Here is a 20,732-nt window from a genome sequence, read left to right as displayed (position 1 = left end):
TATATACAATGGAATATTACTCAGCCATAAAAAGAAACGAAATTGAGTTATTTGTAGTGAGGTGGATGGGCCTAGAGTCTGTCATACAGAGTGAAGTAAGTCAGAAAAAGAAAAACAAATACCATAGGCTAACACATATATATGGAATCTAAAAACAAACAAACAAACGAAAAGATTCTGAAGAACCTATGGGCAGGACAGGAATTAAGATGCAGACATAGAGAATGGACTTGAGGACACGGGGAGGGGGAAGGGTAAGCTGGGACAAAGTGAGAAAGTGGCATAGACTTATATATACTACCAAATGTAAAACAGATAGCTAGTGGGAAGCAGCCTCATAGCACAGAGAGATCAGCTCAGTGCTTTGTGACCACCTAGAGGGGTAGGATAGGGACGGTGGGAGGAAGACTCAAGAGGGAGGAGATACGGGGATATATGTATATGTACAGCTGATTCACTTTGCTATAAAGCAGAAACTAACACACCACTGTAAAGCAATTATACTTCAATAAAGATGTTAAAAAAAACCGTACAAATATAAAACTAGTTTTAAACTCCTTATACCTAATAGCTCATCTCAATTATAAATCCAAAATAGGGCGCAGTGGTTGGGAGTCCACCTGCCGGTGCAGGGGACACGGGTTCGTGCCCCGGACCGGGAGGATCCCACATGCCGCGGAGCAGCTGGGCCCGTGGGCCATGGCCGCTGAGCCTGTGTGTCCAGAGCCTGTGCTCCGTAACGGGAGAGGCCACAACAGTGAGAGGCCCGCGTACCCCACCCCCCAAAAAAAAACCTACACAACCAACAATATTCAAAATAACCAAATAAGTTTTACATGATCATTGAGGTGTTTTACTGAAACAAAACCATCATTTACAGTACGAATTATGATACTGATTATTATCAGGCAGGTGTTTTTGACTTCAATACGCCAGTTCTTTCTCTCCAGTACTATCTGAATTTCCATAAGGACTTCAAATTACTATTTACATGTAATGTCAACTAATCTTCCTTGAACATCAGTCCACTTTACTTAAGGTGGGTATTACCTGACATTGCTAGGCTTATAACACAAATTCAAACCCAGGAACCGAAATTGTACATTGGACTAGTACTAGTCAGAAAACACTTATCCACATGTCCAAAATCTGTTTATATTATCTTTTTTAATTATCAAAATGGAAGAAAAAAATTTTTGAATTCTTGGAAAAAGACCAAAATAAATCCATTTCAAAAGTTACCTTGTTTTATAGATAGCTAGTGGGAAGCAGCCGCATAGCACAGGGAGATCAGCTCAGTGCTTTGTGACCACCTGGAGGGGTGGGATAGGGAGGGTGTGAGGGAGGGAGATGCAAGAGGGAAGAGATATGGGAACATATGTATATGCATAACTGATTCACTTTGTTATAAAGCAGAAACCAACACACCATTGTAAAGCAATTATACTCCAATAAAGATTTTTTTTAAAAAAACTTACTTTGTTTTAAAAGTATTTTTTTTCCCTTCAAACTGGTTTCTAACATTAATGAAAAACTCAGAACAGTACTTTAAGAATGCCTGCCACAAAAAAATAATAATTTCCTTTGCAAACCTTTTCATTCTGTTTTCTCTTAAATAAAAACTTTTGTTTTATTAAAAGAAAAAGGGCCTAAGTATTTTTTTTTACTAAGTGCATTTCCAAATGTACACTTTTAAATGAAAATGTTTATGAAACAGTTACCAAAATTTTTCATAGAACAGACAAAATTTTCTGAGCACTAAGGAAACTGAACAACCACTTAGGGTTTTTTGTTTTTTGTTTTAAGACCCTATACTAAAGGTTATGCAAAATGAATAAATCATGTACAATTACAGAGAAAATCATTTACAAATAAAGATTATTAGAAAATGACAAAACAGAAACACTAGTATGTCAAGTTATGAGATAAGGTAAAATATATATTCAACTGAAAATTCAGACTTAAAATAATTTCAATATTAATTCAAGTTAATTAAATCAATTAAGCATTCAGCATAAGAAATCAGGAAGAATGAAATCCAGTACAAATTAAGGAAAACATAAGGAAGAAAAAATAATGAAAAGAGCAGGAAATTCAGTGGATAGAAAAGAATTAATAAGAAAAAGTAAATCACAAAGTATGACATTGGTTATTTGTGACAAATTTTTTTCTATTTTTTAATTTTATTTTTAAAATTTTTATTGGAGTATAGTTGATTTACAATGTTGTGTTAGTTTCTGCTGTACAGCAAAGTGGATCAGTTATACATATACATATATACACCCTTTTTTAGATTATTTTCCCATATATATGGGAAAAGAAGAGTTCCCTGTGCTATACAGTAGGTCTTCATTTGTTATCTATTTTATAATTCTATTTCTGCTTTGTAGATAAGTTCATTTGTACCTTTTCTTTAGATTCCACATATAAGTGATAACATATGATATTTGCCTTTCTCTGAAAATTACAGGACAGTATCAGTGATGAACATAGACACAAAACTCATCAACAAAATAATAACAAACCAAATCCAACAATACATTAAAAGGATATTACACCATGATCAAGTGGGATTCATCCCAGGATGCAAGGATTTTCAATATTCATGAATCAATCAATATGATACACCACATCAACAAACGGAAGAATAAAAACCATATAATCATCTCAAGAGATGCAGAAAAAGCTTTTGACAGAATTCAACACCCATTTATGATAAAAACTCTCCAGAAAGTGGGCATAGAGGGAACCTACCTCAACATAATAAAAGCCATATATGACAAACCCACAGCAAACATCATTCTCAATGGTGAAAAACTGAAAACATTTCCTCTAAGATCAGGAACAGGACAAAGATGTCTACTCTTACCACTATTATTCAACATAGTTTTGGAAGTCCTAGCCATGGCAATCAGAGAAGAAAAAGGAATAAAAGGATTACAAATTGAAAAAGAAGTAAAACTGTCACTGTTTGCAGATGACATGATACTACAGTATACACAGAAAACACTAAAGTTGCTACCAGAAACTACTACAGCTCATCAATGAATTTGGTAAAATTGTGTGATACAAAATTAATACACAGAAAATCTCTTGCATTCCTATACACTAACAATGAAAGATCAGAAAGAGAAATTAAGGAAACATCCCATTTACCATCACATCCAAAATAAAATACCTAGAAATAAACCTACCTAAGGAGGGAAAAGACCTGTACTCAGAAAACTATAAGATACTGATGAAAGAAATCAAAGATGACACAAACAGATGGAGAGATATACCATATTCTTGGATTGGAGAAATCAATACTGTGAAAATGACTATACTATCCAAAGCAATCTACAGATTCAATGTAATAAATTTTTAAAAACAACTCCAGCAACTCATCAAAAAGAGAAGAAACAAACAATAAAATGAAGATTCCACAATTTTTAAATACAATAAAACGTGTGTGTACATATGTATACATATATATAGTAATAATTTTGAACATAATGAACTGCACTATTTCCTGGAATAGTTAAAATCATTTACATTGATTTAAGAAATAGAAAAAAAATTCACCAGTAACTTAAATGAAACTGAAAATTTCCATAAAAATATAATCAAATTACTTCCTAAAAAAGGATACTGGAAGAGGCTACACATTAAGTTAAAATTTTCAAGGAACAGTTCCCCTGATATATATTAACTCTTCATTTATTGAAATATTACTGTATTCTTCCTAAATGCCACATATTATATAATAAGTAAAAAAAAAGCAAGAAAAAACATAGCCCTTGCCTTCAGGGCTTGTACAATCCAGTTCTGCAATATAGTTTAGTAAAAGAGTATACTGAGAGAGTGGCTGGAGAAGTTCTCTCTTACTAGACATTATAATTGACATTCATTCAATTAATATATTTCCAAATATTAAATCATTTTTGCATTCCTTGGATTAATCCTTAGTTTTTTCTTCCCTACATGAGACTTAATGCCTTCAGATGGAAAATGGAAGTACTGATCTAAAATAACAGGTAGTTATAAACACCAATAAGATATTTTTCATCAGACAAGAGATTATATAAGAGATTATATTCTACAAGTTGAGAGAAAATGCAAGCAGAATGTTTTAAACCAGTGTTTTAAAAGTTTTAATTCAGTTTCTTATTATTATTTCAGTTATGACTTGGACGAGTTCCACAATATCATTACAAACACATAGAGTTTTGGATGCATCAGGTTTGGGGAGGATCTGCCAAGCATTACACGTTAGAAGGATGGACTGATGGATAGATGTATGGATGAATGGATGGGTGAAGGGAACGAATGAACAAAAGAAGAAAACAAAGACTGAAAACCTAACTTAGCTATGTCAAAAAGCAAATGATATGAAAACTGGATATCCATGTGCAAGAGTGAAGTTGGACCCTTACTTTACACCTAATACAAAAATTAACTCAAAATGCATTAAAGACCTAAACCTAAGACATGAAACTAAAAATTCCTAGAAGAAAACAGGGGAAAAGGTTCATGACATGGGATTTGGCAATGATTTTTTTGGATATGCCACTAAAAGCACAAGCAACAAAAGCAAAAACAGACAAATGAGACTACATCAAACTAAAAACATCTACGCAGCAAAGGAAACAATCAACACAGTTAAAAGGAACCCCTAATGGAATGAGAGAAAATATTTGTAAGCCGTATATCTGATAAAGGGTCAATATGAAGAATACATAAGAAATTAGTACAACTCAACAACAAAAAATCCAATTAAAAATGGGCAAAAGACTTGAATAGACATTTCTCCAGAGAAGACATACAAATAGCCAACAAGCATATACAAAGATGTTCAACATCACTAAATATAGAGAAATACAAATGAAAACCACAGTGAGATATCACCTCACACTGTTAGGACAGCCACTATTAAAAAAAATACAGGAGACAATAACAAGTGTTGGTAAGGATCAGAGAAATTGTGTGCTATTGGTGGAAATGTTAAATGGTATACCACAGTGGAACAGTATGGAAGTTCCTCAAAAAATTAAAAATAGAATTACCATATGATCCAGCAATCCCACTCTGGGTATATATCCAAAAAAACTGAAAATACGATCTTGAAGAGATATTTGCCCACCCATGTTCATTGCAACATTATTCATAATAGCCAAGAGGTAGAAAATCTAAATGTCCATGGGCTGATGAATGGATGAAGAAAATGTAGTACACACATATTAATGGGATATTATTCAGCCTTAAGAAAGAAGGAAATGCTGTCATATGCTACAACATGGATGAACCTTGAGGACATCATGCCAAATAAAATAAGCCAGTCACCAAAAGACAAATACTGCATGATTCCACTTATATGAGGGATATAAAGTAGTCAACTCACAGAAACAGAAAGTACAATGGTGGTTGCAAAGGGTGGAGGGAAAGAGAAATAGGGAGTTGCTCTTCAGTGGATACAGTCTCAGTTTTGTGAGATGAAAAAATTTTAGAGATCTGTTATACGACAAGGTACATATGGTTAACACTACTGTACTGTACATTTATAAATGGTTAAGATAGTAAATTTTACATTATGTCTTTTACTACAATAAAAAACAAAAAATTAATGATATTAAATAATATTTAAAAGAAAAATATGAATGTATTTTTACAAATATCATATTATTTATGTATATACTTCATCTAAATATACAAAAGTTTTTGAGTGCTTTTTGTCTACAGAGCTTTAGAAGGCATGCTAAATTACTGCACTTACACAATTAGTGATTCAAGTTTTTATTTTTTTCATAAATTTTATTTATTCATTTATTTATTTATGGCTGTGTTGGGTCTTTGTTGCTGCGCGTGGGCTTTCTCTAGTTGCGGCGAGTGGGGGCTACTCTTTGTTGCGGTGTGCAGGTTTCTCACTGCAGTGGCTTCTCTTGTTGCAGAGCACGGGCTCTAGGCACGTGGGCTTCAGTAGTTGTGGCACGCGAACTCTGGTTGTGGCTCGCGGGCTCTAGAGCGCAGGCTCAGTAGTTGTGGTGCACAGGCCTAGTTGCTCTGTGGCATGTGGGATCTTCCCAGACCGGGGCTCGAACCCACGTGCCCTGCATTGGCGGATTCTTAACCACTGTGCCACCGGGGAAGCCCACGTTTCAAGTTTTAAATCTTCTTACCTCATATGTTATCTTCAAACTTGACTGTAATAAAACTGGAGTAAAGTTGGGATGAACTTCTGCAGTGAGCCAAAGACGAAAGGTATCTTTAGGTTGAAGAATATTCAATTCCTTGTTTATAAAAACAACAAGAATAAAAATCTACTTAAACATACAAATTTCCATTTTATAAATATATTATTAATAAGTACTTATCTTACTAAAATCTTTCCATGATATTCTGATATATTTCTTAATGTTCTGATTATATTTCCTCTAAATTTTCATCTTCTCTATTCCTAGCTTAGTGAAATAGCTAAGAACTTGGATCTAGAACTGGGCCAACTGGGTTGAAATCCAAATTCTGCCACTTATTTGCTGTGTGACCTTGGATTCTTTGACTTAAACTCTCTAAGCAAGGATAATAACCTACCCTCATAGGATTGTATAAAACACAGTGCCCAACACACAGTAAATACAAAATAAGTGTTAGCTATAGTCGTGATGCCTAAACTACGAGCCATCTTCAGGCCTTCAGGTTCTCACTTCTTCAAATCACACTTCCACAGAGTTATATTATAATATCAGTTCCTTTACAGTACAATTTTTAGTGTGTCTTATAGCCTATAATATCCAAAATTCACCATTCAAATTCACCTGCCTGTGCTGTACGCTTTAGTCACTCATTCGAATTTTTATCTCTTGTCTCTTTATTCATCATATTCTTTCTGCCTGTTATTCTCTTGTAACCTGACAAATTCTTACTCATCTGTCAAAATATAATTCAAGTATCATGTTCTGGGAGAATATCTTCTCCGACTCTTCACTACCACAATCCCAAGCAGATTAATCACTGATGGTATTTTGTAAATTCCTTTCTGCAGTATTCATTGTACGACTGTATAGTTATTAATGTGGTCTGTCTCTTCTAAACCAAGCTCCTCGAGAGCAAGTACAAATTTTATACGTAACCAGCACCTAGGACTATTCCTGGCTTTTTTCTGTACTCAGCAAGCACTTGTAAAATGAATGACTAAATGAATGAATGAATGACAAAAGAAATGTTGATAGCTCTAAAAGAGAGTGAAGTCTAAAAATTATCTTAATAAATACATCTAATACTAAAATTCATTATTATCAAGTGAAATGTAAAGATGACAAAAAATGGCAAGAGAATTGCCATGAAAACATTTTGCTTCCTTAAAATTGTAAATTATAAAATGTTTCTATACCTAATAATAATTTTTAAATGTAAAATTGGAATAAAATTTTGCTTTGGGTTAGCATATTTTAAAAAAAGATTAAAAAAGCAATACATTTGTGATACAGTTGAATTTAAAATAAACATAAATTTATATCCAAACAATTCATCCAAACTTCCCAAAAGAAAAGCAAAACATTTAAAAATCTTTTAAAAGTTTTATAATATAATCTACCCTATATATTCTTCAAAAAGTCCTAATTAAGATTTGATTCCAAAATAATAACTGTAATTATATTTTACATAGATTAATAGCTATCAATCTATTGTTTGGAACAGAAAGCAGGATTCAAGTATTCACAAGTCTTCCTTATGTTTCAAAACATATGTAATTCATCTGACATAAATTTTATATTTTATACATTTGTGATTTTTACAGAAAACTGTAGTAATAATGGAATTACTTGAATATTCCTATATATCTCAGTTCCAAAATCTACATATTCTTTTTTTTTTTTTTTTTTGTGGTACACGGGCCTCTAACTGTTGTGGCCTCTCCCGTTGTGGAGCACAGGCTCCGGACGCGCAGGCTCAGCAGCCATGGCTCACGGGCCTAGCCGCTCCGCGTCATGTGGGAGCTTCCCGGACCGGGGCACGAACCCGTGTCCCCTGCATCGGCAGGCGGACTCTCAACCACTGCGCCACCAGGGAAGCCCTACATCTTCTTTTGATAAGTAGTAAGTCATCATGGTCTATCACTTCATTCACTTAGTCATTAACTCATTCATCAAAGATTATTTAACTACTTACATGTTTTATGTAAAGTGCTATAGTTGCCAATTTATTTTCAACACATTACACAAATTTTCAACATACTACAACTAGGCTATGGCCTCCCACTCTATTCTGTTTGGTTCTATTCTGAATAACTTCTGCCAGATTAATTTAATTAAGTAATTATTAACTCCCTTGTTAAGGACCTCCTTTGACTCTGTCCTAAGACAAAAATTCCAAGCACTTCAGCACGATTTTGAGGGTATTCCATAACCTTGCCCCTTCCTAGCCATCTAACTCTATTGCCCCACATCGCTCTGCCTGACCCTTCCAGGACATTCAAGGACATCTTCATTCTTTGTACTAGGCAGGCACATTCCCACCACTATGTCTCTACTTGTGCTGCTAGAATTAACCACAATTTTTTTCCCCCTACACTTAGCTAAATCACATATAGTCTTCAAGGAACATCTTGTCTTCAGTGTCATCTATGACAGCCCAAACCCATATTCATCTTTCTTCTTAAATAAGCACTAGACTTAATTCTAGGTTTGCATTTAAACCTACACATCAATTTGTTCTGTCTTAAAGTTTTTTCGTCCTGGGCCCACTTCTGTTAAATAAAATGATTGCTTCCATTTACACCCAGCCTCCTTAGCACCTAGGAAGTGTTCTGTAGTAGCTCTCTCTGACTCCTCTACATCTTTTCTCCTCATACAGATACAACAGAACAAAAGCATAAAGAAAATTTAATGTTATAAATAGGTCTTCTACAATTCTTTAAAACATTTCCCTATTTTTCGTCTGAAAAAATCCTCTAAGCCTCCCCTTCAGTTCTGATTAATTTTTTGACTTCCCCTAAATGCCTTTAAAAAAGAGATTTTTATAGATTTTTTATTAAAAGATCCATTTTGGTTTGTACAAATGTACATATATTTAAGGAGAAAATACATAACAGATTTTAAATGATTCCCCAACAAATACTATTTTTTTTAAAGACATCATAAATCGTGCATGACATATTTTAATACTGATGTTCCTTGGAGATTACTGAATTGAGTATATTAGATATTATTTGCACCACACTGATCTGAATCTACCTTTTCCAGAACTGGCAGCCAAGATACCACAAGATGTAAGTTCTTCAAACAGAGCCAGTCTCCATTTCGGGCACATTCTTTTAGCATTTGAACTGCTAAATCAGCTTGGCCTTGACCCATGGCAACCTGCAAAAACAAAAATAAATAACAAAACTAAAAAAAAACAGATCTGATAACATGTTGTAACAGAAGACTTTCAAATTATCCTGCCATACATACTGAACTAACTCAAGTACTGTAATCAGGGTTTTAAGCTTTTAATAAGAAATATCAGACTCTTGCTGTTTCCAACAATTGTCTTGTTTTTGTCCTTACATCAGTGGCAGATTTTTAATATTATTCTATTTAGTAAAGGTACTAACATTACAGGTCTGAAAGTTATAGAACAGTATAAAGAATTGCTGAATAGTTTTTTTTTTCCTCATTCCACTAGTTCCTGCAATTCTTACTCTCTCAAACATGGACCTTTAAAAACATAATTTTTTATGACTACTGTCTTGTTGTATTCTTTGAGGGATTAAACATTAACAATACCGCTTCCTTGCAATTTGCTTCTCTTTTTAAAAAATTTCTCCAACATTGCACAAATTTGGCTCCCAAGCTACTTGGTCCACTGAACTGCGTAATTCCCTAGCCCTTCATTGTCTAGAAGACCCTAACATGTTGGGCCTCAAGACTCTACATTTAGCCCTCTGCTCTTCTATTCTTTTTCAAGGAGAGGAGGCAGGAAGGAGAGAGAGAGAAAAGAAGAAAGGGGGAGGGGAGAAAAAGAAGAGATGGGAGAGGAAGAGGGAAGGAGAATCCTGGTCTCACTGGAATTCCATTCCTGTATTTCCAATCCCTATAGTCTATCTGCACTTAGGACACTCATGTAATAGGCTAGGCTAGACCTTTATGATGTTTTCTATTTTATTTTATAAAATAGAAAACATCCAAGCAGAAGCCGAAACACCCTAGAAAATAGATTCAGTATATAAGATTTCTGTATTATTTGAATGAATAGACTAGTTAAGTCTACTTAAGTCTAGGATTCTATAAAAAAGTTTTAGTCAAGGGTCTAAACTGGTTGCATGCTACTTACTATACCAAGTTTAAACTCCGCCATATGTCTCTTTAAGGATAATACATATAATACTTAAGTATCAGTACAGCTATATCTGTCTCTGTATATATGAGAGAAACACATTTACTGAGAGTCCTGGCTCAAATATTTTATTGGGTACATAGTCAAAACACTTTGAAGAATACTGTTATAGACTTCTTCAAACCACAGCGATCTCTCTTTTCATAATGAATATAAGATAGCATTTCATTGTTTTTTAATTGACTTTTACAAGTATTGATTTTGCTTTTCAATTAGACTATAAAGTTGTTGAGAGTGGGAACCATGCGTCTAATTCATTGCATACAAAAGCATGTAACAAAACAGGTAATAAATACTCATATATTGTTTTTTTTTAATTTTCAAGATCTAACCCAGAACTAAGCAAATAGGAGGGATAAAACAAATACTGGTTGAACTGTTTAGATGCACGTATTAGTTTGCCATTATTAAAATGCAAAAAAAAACCCCTTGAAACAGTTGAAGGCATGTACAACAGAATCAGAGGGGAAAAAAAGAATAAGTAGTTTGCTGAGCTGAAATGGTAGCTGAAAGTAGGAACTCAAAATTTTCTATAAGGCATAAATTGTATGAAAACAGCTTAAAGGTTCATGAAACATTAGACGAAAACATATACTCTAAGAAAAAAAATACATTTTTAAAAAGCACAACAGGAAATGTCAAGAAGATGGTTAGCCCCTACATCAAAAAAAAAAAAAAAAAAACAGTTTCTTGAAATGAAAATTACTTTTTTGCATTAAGAATATATTATTATCCTTAGGACATACATTCAGCATAGCAAAAAAAACTTTAAAATAACAGGAGATTTATGACTAAATACGTCTGTATTTAAAGGTTTTACAATATTAAAAAATTTTGCAAGTACACAAAAGTCTAGAAATTCATATAGTCAAACTTACAGTGAGTGCAAATAGTTTTATCTTTCTGCCAATATCACTGCTAACAGATACAGCCTATAGAAGAGGGCTCCCCTTCCTCAAGACATCTCACTGACAATTGAATATTGTCCTAATATATTAATACACTATAACTAGGATTGAATGAAACTCCCTAGAGTTAGTGCAAAACCTGTACAACTAAGCCTAACTCTCTGCTATTTTGCTATCTTCTACTTATAGTCCTCATAACATTCCCACTTGTCAATTTTTGGTTGCTGTGAAAGTATTCTGGTTTTTTAATCATTATTAATTATTTTCCCAATGAAAAAGATTTATTTTTTTCACATGTCAAAAATTGAGGGTAAATTAATTCATTTTCAAACTTACATGCCAACTGAATTGAAAAAGAGATGCTAATCTGAACAAACTAAAACTCAGAAATTTAGCTCAGGACAAAATGGTATTATATGAGACAAATATATTATCTTATCAGACTTCTGGAGGTTAGAAGTCCCACTCTTCTATTGATCTATTTTTAAATCAAGGTGTCAGGGTTCGAAAATAAAGGTAGTACTGCAGGGCTGTTCTTTCTGGAGGCTTTAGGAGAGAATCCTTCCGTTGCCTTTTCGAACTTCTAGAATCCACCTACATTTCTTTGTCTGTGGCCCCTTCTACCATCTTCAAAGCCAGCAGCACAGCAACTTCTCACCTCTTTGACCTCTGCTTCCTCACATCTCCCTCCTTCCCTCTGCTTCTTCTGCCTCCTTCTTAAAAGGACCTTTATGACTATATTGGGCCCAAATGAATAATCCAGGATAACCTCTCCACTGCAAAATGCTTAACTTAATTACAGTTGCAAAGTTCCTTCTGGGGATCAGGATGTGGACACTTTCCAGGGACATTAGTTGGCACACCGCAACAAAAAATGTCTGTTCCACTAATAGAATCAAGTATGGCAGGAAGATCAATAGCTGTAGCAAAAACAGCAGGGTAATATGTACTGACCTGATGATAACACTCTCCACTTCTCTCAGCATTAGCAAGTTCTTGGAGTTCCTGAGAAGGATCAGCACCCGGGGAAATGATTATCAATATGGGTTCAATTTCTAGTGTCTCTTTGTATAAACGTTTGAGATTTAGAGGAGGTGGGGACAACTCTTTCAGTCCTAAAAGATATATTAAAGAAATTACCAATAAATAGCAACATGAACCAGAAAAAGTCTATTAAAACTAATTACATGATATATAACAGATAATAACTAAGTGAACTATAATCCTATACATATTAAAGGTTTCTCACTCTAAAATCATTCACATACTAGTAGGAACTAACATTTATTGAATGTTTAAGGTGCCAGGCATTTTTCTAAATGCTTTACATCTATGACATCATCTAATCCTAACAACAACGTTAAGAGGTAGGTACCCTGAATACCACATTCAACAGACACAATCAGCACTGCGGTCTTAATATACAATTCTCTCCCTACAAAAGACTGAAGCCAACCATATTACCATACAGGTTTTCATTCATTTATATAACTGAGAGCCTACTCTGTGCCATGCATATGCGGAATCAGATTTCCACATGATGTGGTAAATAATATCACTCTCATGATATAGGACAAAGATTTATTTCTTATGTCCTTGCATTAAGAGAAAAAAAAAAGTGGTATAGAATGAAAAAATGCTTATTTTGGAGACAAAAATATAGATCTCAGTTTATGTTTGTTAGCTAAATGACCCTATGCAAATCACTAAAATGCACTGTGCCTTGGTTTCCTCAATTGTAAAACAGGGATAAAACAATCCATAGGTCATTTGGAGGCAAAATAGGATACAAAATAAAAATAGATTCTATTTATTCATCACATACTCTATGCTAAGCATACTCAAGGAAATTTAATGTCTTCCCAAAGACCACCCAGCCACTAACTGCTAACTGTATTCAAGGTAATTCATCTGTTCTTTTTTCTATTCTGAAGCTCTTCACAAACTGTAAAGTCCTACACAGACAAGAAATTATAACTTCACTGTTATATTTAAAACTCTTCTGCTAAAACTTTAATGTTTCCATTATTAACGTATTTAGTAAAAGTCAAGCTAAAGAAGACCCATTTCAATTAAAAATCAAAAATACACTTGTCTGAACTGAGCTAAAAAGAAGAGTATGATACAAGGGTTTAAAAATAGAGGATTAGAATGTAACAGAATGAGTACAGAGGAAAGAAGTGCTTTCTTATATCCTCAACTGTAGAAATGAATAGATAATATTGTACCTCAGAAATCCTAAAATAGCAGGCAAAGACATTCTTAAGGAATTCTGTAACAGGCACTTTAAAATATGAATTCAATGCCATCAAGATGGGCTAAAACAGGCATTTCTAGATGACCATCCTGAAAAGACAAATTTCACACCTGAACTCTTCCCCTGTATTCTTCACAGCAGCAATAAACAATGCTAAGCAAGGATTTTCAAAGACAGAAATATTTCTAATACTAGGTGAAATTTACCCCAACAGCCATGTAAAACTGATGAACTGCTTCTAGAGGCATATCTTATGAATTTTGTTTTTAATTAAACTGGTAACACTCATTCTTTGTAACAGAAAAGAATTCTTATATACTCATGGCAATGTAATAAATATTTTTATTTTCATATGTTCATTTATTTATTCATAAATTCTCATAAGCATTCTAGGCCAATTAAATGTACTGTGATATGATAAAATGCATCAAAAGTCTTAAAAATGCACATTGCCCTTGACTCAGTAATTTAAACTATAATTAATTCAAGAAATAATTCAGAATATGAATGCAGAAGTATGTACAAGAATTTTCCTTGTAGCTCTTAATACTAGTTAAAACAGGGGAAACACAAGTTTTTAGAAACAGTAGTCTGAATGAGTAATTTCTGATAGTGATATAAAGGAACTGAAGTTACAAAAATAGTGAAGTAAAAGATCATGCACTTAAAAGTAGATTAGCACTGTTTGAGGAAAGCAGCCTAGGAACCTGTTTGGAAAACTGGGAATTTTGGAAGAAAGCACTAACCATTCTGTCTCTAGACTGCTGTTCTGGACTAGAGCTGCAACATTTCCAGCCTCCAGCCAACTCTGCTCGCTTCAGACTGGCCACCACAATCCTAATTGGCAAGAACCAATTCCTTAATACCTATCCTATTGCTCCTGTTTCTCCTGAAATCAGTGGGTTTTGTATATTGACAGACCCCTTGGTTTGTCTCAAGTCTGAAGTCAAGGGGAGAGTCCATCGGCAACCAAGGACCTCTCTGTTCAGTCCTGAGCAGGATTTTCCTCAAATTGTAGGGCTTGTCCGTATACTTGTGGCCCTAAATATATAAAGGTATATGGTTATACCATCCCCTAGACTTTCTCTAATTGTTGAATATTGTGCAATGCTTAACATATTAAACCATTAAAGCCGTCTGTCCATTTATCTTTATTTCAAATATCTGAACATATGGCCAGCATATACTTGAGCTCAGTGTTTGATGATGAAATTTAAATGTGGATAAAATAAGAATAGTATACCCATGAAAAGGAAAGTAGATTAGGCAACATGATACCATATTGTATATGCATCTATGTGCCTAAAAAGAATAGAAAGGTGTACATAAAAATGTTAATGATGGGCTTCCCTGGTGGCGCAGTGGTTGAGAGTCCGCCTGCCGATGCAGGGGACGCGTGTTCGTGCCCCGGTCAGGGAAGACCCCACATGCCACGGAGCGGCTGGGCCCGTGAGCCATGGCCGCTGAACCTGCACTTCCGGAGCCTGTGCTCCGCAACGGGAGAGGCCGCAACAGTGAGAGGCCCGCGTACAGCCAAAAAAAAAAAAAAAAAGTTAATGATGATTATCTTGTAATGATGGAAAAACAGGTGTTTCTCATCTTTTTACTCCTCTATATCTTCTCATAGACCTCTAATTAGATGTACTATGTGATAAGAATATGTCAAAATGTATATAAAGATATTTTCATATAAAATGACCACAAACATTTTTATTATATGCACTATGAGCTACTGTCAGTTTGTTGCAAATGCTCCTGAGAAGGATAGGTAATTCTGGTATAATATATTTCTCCTTATCTTTTCTAACAACTACAGGCGTATCTCAGAGATATTGTGGGTTCAGTTCCAGACCACCGCAATAAAGCAAACATCGTGATAAAGCAAGTCACATGAATTTTTTGGTTCCCCAGTGCATATAAAAGTTATGTTTACACTATACTGTAGTCTGTTAAGTATGCAAGAGCAATATGTCTAAACAAACAATATAAATAACTTAACTAAAAAATACTTTATTGCTAAAAAATGCTAACCATCATTTGAGCCTTCAGCAAGATGTAATCTGTTTGCTGGTGGAGATTCTCGCCTCATTGTTGACGGCTGCTGACTGATCAGGGTGGTGGCTGCTGAAAGCTGGGGTGCCTGTGGCAATTTCTTAAAATAAGACAACACTGAAGTGTGCTACATCGATTGACTCTTCCTTTCACCAATGATTTTTCTGTAGCGTGCAATGCTGTTTGGCAGCATTTTATCCACAGTAGAACTTCTTTCAAAATTGGAGTCAAATCCTGACACTGCTTAATCAACTAAGTTTATGTAATATTCTAAATCCTTTGTTGTCATTTCAACAATCTTCACAGCATCTTCACCAGGAGTAGAATCCATCTCAAGAAGTCACTTTCTTTGCTCATCTGTAAGAAATAACTCTTTATCCATAATTTTTTTAATCATGGGATTGCAGCAATTCAGCCACATCTTCAGGCTCCACATCTGATTCTAGCTCTATTGCTATTTCCACAACATCTTCAGTTACTTCTTCTACTTAAGTCCTGAACCTCTCAAAGTCATCCATGAAGGTTGGAATCAACTTCTTCCAAACTCCTGTTCATATTGATATTTTGACCCCTTCCCATGAATCGTGAATGTTCTTAATGGCATCTAGAATGGGGAATCCTTTCCAGAAGGTTTTCAACTTACTTTGCCAAAATCCATCAGAGGAATCACTATCCATGGGAGCTATGGCCTAAGAAAATGCATTTCTTAAATAACAACACTTGAATAGCAAATTATTTCCTGATCCACGGGCTGCAGAATGGATGTTGTATTAACAGGCATGAAAACAACACGAATCTCATTGTATATTCCCATCAGAGCTCTTGGGTGACCAGGTGTATTATCAGTGAGCAGTATTATTTTAAAAGGAAACTTTTTTATTTTCTGAGCAGTGGGTCAACAGTGAGCTTAATCTAGTATACCATGTTCTAAACAGACGTGCTGTCATCCAAGCTTTGTTGTTCCATTTATAGAGCACAGGCAGAGTAGCTTTTTAGCATAATTCTTAAGGGCCTGAGGATTTGTAAAACGGTAAATGAGCATTGGCTTCAACTTAAAGGTAGCAGCTGCATTAGCCCCTAACAAGAGAGTTAGCCTGTCCTTTGAAGCTCTGATGACAGGTATTGACTTCTCCTCTGTAGCTATGAAAGTCCTAGATGGCATCCTCTTCTAATAGAAGGCTGTCTCGTCTACATTGAAAACCTATTGTTTAGTGTAGCTACCTTTACTTATTATCTTAGCTAGATCTTCTGGATAACTTACTGCAGCTTTTACATCAGCACTTGCTGCTTTACTTTGCACATTTATGTTATGAAGACAGCTTCTTTCCTTAAAGCTCATGAACCAATCTCTGCTAGCTTCAAACTTTTCTTCTGCAGCGTTCTGACCTCTCTCAGCCTTCGCAGAATTGAAGAGAGTTAGGGCGTCTCTCTGGATTAGGTTTTAGCTTAAGGAAATGTTGTATCTGGGTTGATCTTCTATCCAGACCTCCAAAAATTTCTCCATATCAACAATAAGAATGTCTCACTTTCTTATCAGTCATGTGCCACTGGAGTAGCACTTTTAATTTCCTTCAAGAACTTTTCCTTTGCATTTATATCTTGGCTAACAGTTCAGAGCAAGAAGCCTAGCTTTCAGACTATCTCAGCTTTGGACATGCTTTCCTCACTAAGCTTAATGAGAAAGACACATGACTCCTCCTTTACCTTGAGGACATTTTAGTGTTATTAACTGACCTAATTTCAATTTGTTGTGTCTCAGGGAATAGGGAGGCCTGAGGAGAGGGAGAGAGATGGGGGGAACAGCTGGGTGGTAGAGCAGTCAGACACACATAATGTTTATCACTTAAGTTCAATGTTTCATGTAGGCATTATTTGGCACCTCAAAAACAATTACAAGAGTAACATCAAAGATCACTGATCACAGATCACCATAACAAATATAATAATAATGAAGAAGTTGGAAATATGGTGAGAATTACCAAAATGCAACACAGACACAAGTTGAACAAATGCTGTTTGAAAAATAGTGCCAAAAGACTTGCTTGACACTGGACTGCCACAACCTTTAATTTGTAAAAACTACAGTAACTGCAAAGTGCAATAAAACAAGGTATGCATATACTGACTGAAACATATGTTTTATTTGGAAAATACATGCCAATACAGAAATTATCTTTTAAAAGTTAAAATGATTACCATATCATTTCTTAATTTAACAAATAGACACTTTAAACTCCATGAGGAATTTTATCTGTTTTGCTCACCATTTTGTATACAGAGCCAAGCATAAATTCAATTATTATTTCTAACGTTAAAATCTATAAAACTCTTAGAGCAAAAGATAAGCAGAACACTCTATGACATAAATCACAGCAAGATCCTTTTTGACCCACCTCCTAGAGAAATGGAAATAAAAACAAAAGTAAACAAATGGGACCTAATGAAACTTCAAAGCTTTTGCACAGCAAAGGAAACCATAAACAAGACCAAAAGACAACCCTCAGAATGGGAGAAAATATTTGCAAATGAAGCAACTGACAAAGGATTAATCTCCAAAATTTATAAGCAGCTCATGCAGCTTAATAACAAAAAAACAAACAACCCAATTGAAAAATGGGCAGAATACCTAATAGACATTTCTCCAAAGAAGATATACAGACTGCCAACAAACACATGAAAGAATGTTCAACATCATTAATCATTAGAGAAATGCAAATCAAAATTACAATGAGATATCATCTCACACCAGTCAGAATGGCCATCATCAAAAAATCTAGAAACAATAAATGCTGGAGAGAGTGTGGAGAAAAGGGAACCCTCTTGCACTGTTGGTGGGAATGTAAACTGATACAGCCATTGTGGAGAACAGTATGGGGGTTCCTTAAAAAACTACCAATACAACTACCATATGACCCAGCAATCCCACTACTGGGCATATACCCTGAGAAAACCATAATTCAAAAAGAGTCATGTACCAAAATGTTCATTGCAGCTCTGTTTACAATAGCCCAGAGATGGAAACAACCTAAGTGTCCATCATTGGATGAATGGATAAAGAAGATGTGGCACATATATACAATGGAATATTACTCAGCCATAAAAAGAAACGAAATCGAGCTATTTGTAATGAGGTGGATAGACCTAGAGTCTGTCATACAGAGTGAAGTAAGTCAGAAAGAGAGAGACAAATACCGTATGCTAACACATATATATGGAATTTAAGAAAAAAAAATGTCATGAAGAACCTAGGGGTAAGACAGGAATAAAGACACAGACCTACTAGAGAACGGACTTGAGGATATGGGGAGGGGGAAGGGTAAGCTGTGACAAAGCGAGAGAGAGGCATGGACATATATACACTATCGAACGTAAGGTAGATAGCTAGTGGGAAGCAGTCGCATAGCACAGGGAGATCAGCTCGGTGCTTTGTGACCACCTGGAGGGTGGGATAGGGAGGGTGGGAGGGAGGGAGATACAAGAGGGAAGAGATATGGGGACATATGTATATATATAACTGATTCATTTTGTTGTAAAGCAGAAACTAACACACCATTGTAAAGCAATTATACTCCAATAAAGATGTTAAAAAAAAATCCCACAGAAGATAAATATATATTCATTAATCCAATTTATACAATATTTCAAAGTATTGGAACATTTTGGATTTAAAGAAAAAACTCATGAGAAACAGTTTACTGTTTAAGATAACACAGGTGACACTCATGTTACTGGGAATTGCATGTTAGCCATTCCACCCACAAAACTCCTGTAAAATCCACATTGCACTTTAAGTAAACTTAGTCTATACATAATCACTGGTTTTAAAACCCAACTAATTTTGACTCATGACAGCATTTGAACTGTCAGTGTCAATCATTCAAAGCTATTCAATAAAGTTAAAGAGCCAAAAATGTTCATCCCATTGTGAATTATCAAAGCATAAAACTACTTGTAAATCACTGGGATCTTATATTTTGACCTTGACGGTTAAAATACATAAATTCTCTCAAAAGAAAAAAAGAACTAAAAATAAGTCAACAAAATAACTCTAACCTTTATTGTATTTTATTTTACTCAGACAAAATGTTGAGATAATAAAAAAGAACTAATTTGCAGTTTAAAAAGGAAAGAATATTTGTTTTTCTGTTTGTTTTGTTTTGTTTTATTGCGGTACGTGGGCCTCTCACTACTGTGGCCTCTCCAGTTGCGGAGTACAGGCTCCGGACGCGCAGGCTCAGCAGCCATGGCTCACAGGCCCAGCCACTCCGCGGCATGTGGGATCTTCCCGGACCGGGGCATGAACCCATGTCCCCTGCATCGGCAGGCGGACTCTCAACCACTGCACCACCAGGGAAGCCCATAAAAAGGAAAGAATATTGCTCCTGTACTTTTTAGGTATCTGAGTAAAGAAAGCAGCAAATACTATCAAACTATTATAGTTAGCAAGTATAGTTGATTCATTCTTCCTCATTCATCTCATCCTCCTTAACAAAGAGACTGATAAGAAAATTACTTTTCCTTTATCAGAGAAAAAAGACAACTCTTAAAATGTAACACAAATATCAATAAAAAGAAGGAAAATCGACAACCACTACCTAATCTAACACACATCAACCAACTAAATGGGAAAATACTCTTTAGAAATGCAATAATACTCAAGCCTGGAAACAAACCAAAAATGTCCAACATTTTGTGGTAGAGTAAAATTCTAAAGATACCACTTTCAAGATTCCTACCCCTTGGTTGTTCAATCAAACACTAACCTAGGTACTTCTGTGAAAGGACTTTGTAGATGTAACTAAGGTCGTGGATCTTAAAATAAGATTATCCCATATTATCCAAGTGTGCCAATTTAATCACTTGAGCCTTGGAAAGCAGAAATACTTCTCCAGCTTAAAGTCAAAGAGATGCAGCCTGAAGAGAGAACAGGAGAGATGAGGCAGAGGGGGCGGTCAGAGATGTGAAGCATAAGAAGAAATCAATCTGCCATTGGTGGCTATAAAGAAGGAGGAAGGGGGCCACAAATACAATCAAAGAATGCAAAGGCTTCTAAAAACTGAGACAGACTTCTAAGAACTCAAAACGACAAAAAGAACCTCAATTGTCCAACTGCATGGTGCAAATTCAGCTGAGTGAGTTTGGAAATGGATTCTTCCCAGAAC

At 35.1% G+C, this 20,732-nt stretch overlaps 1 protein-coding gene across 1 annotated transcript in view; it reads right to left on the bottom strand.

Annotated features, from left to right (window-relative positions):
• DYNC2H1 (dynein cytoplasmic 2 heavy chain 1) overlaps window positions 1-20,732 on the bottom strand; it is a 370,694-nt gene that overhangs the window by 138,930 nt on the left and 211,032 nt on the right. Inside the window, exons 76-78 of the mRNA XM_030835708.2 lie at window positions 12,216-12,376; window positions 9,210-9,335; window positions 6,156-6,266 (exon numbers count right to left, since the gene is read on the bottom strand). Of these exons, the coding sequence (XP_030691568.2) occupies window positions 6,156-6,266; window positions 9,210-9,335; window positions 12,216-12,376 (398 nt within the window). The remainder of the gene's footprint in view (window positions 1-6,155; window positions 6,267-9,209; window positions 9,336-12,215; window positions 12,377-20,732) is intronic.

Source organism: Globicephala melas, chromosome 8 (assembly GCF_963455315.2).
Source record: "Globicephala melas chromosome 8, mGloMel1.2, whole genome shotgun sequence".
NCBI classification, from domain to species: Eukaryota; Metazoa; Chordata; class Mammalia; order Artiodactyla; family Delphinidae; genus Globicephala; species Globicephala melas.
This window is presented reverse-complemented; position numbering and strand designations above follow the sequence as displayed.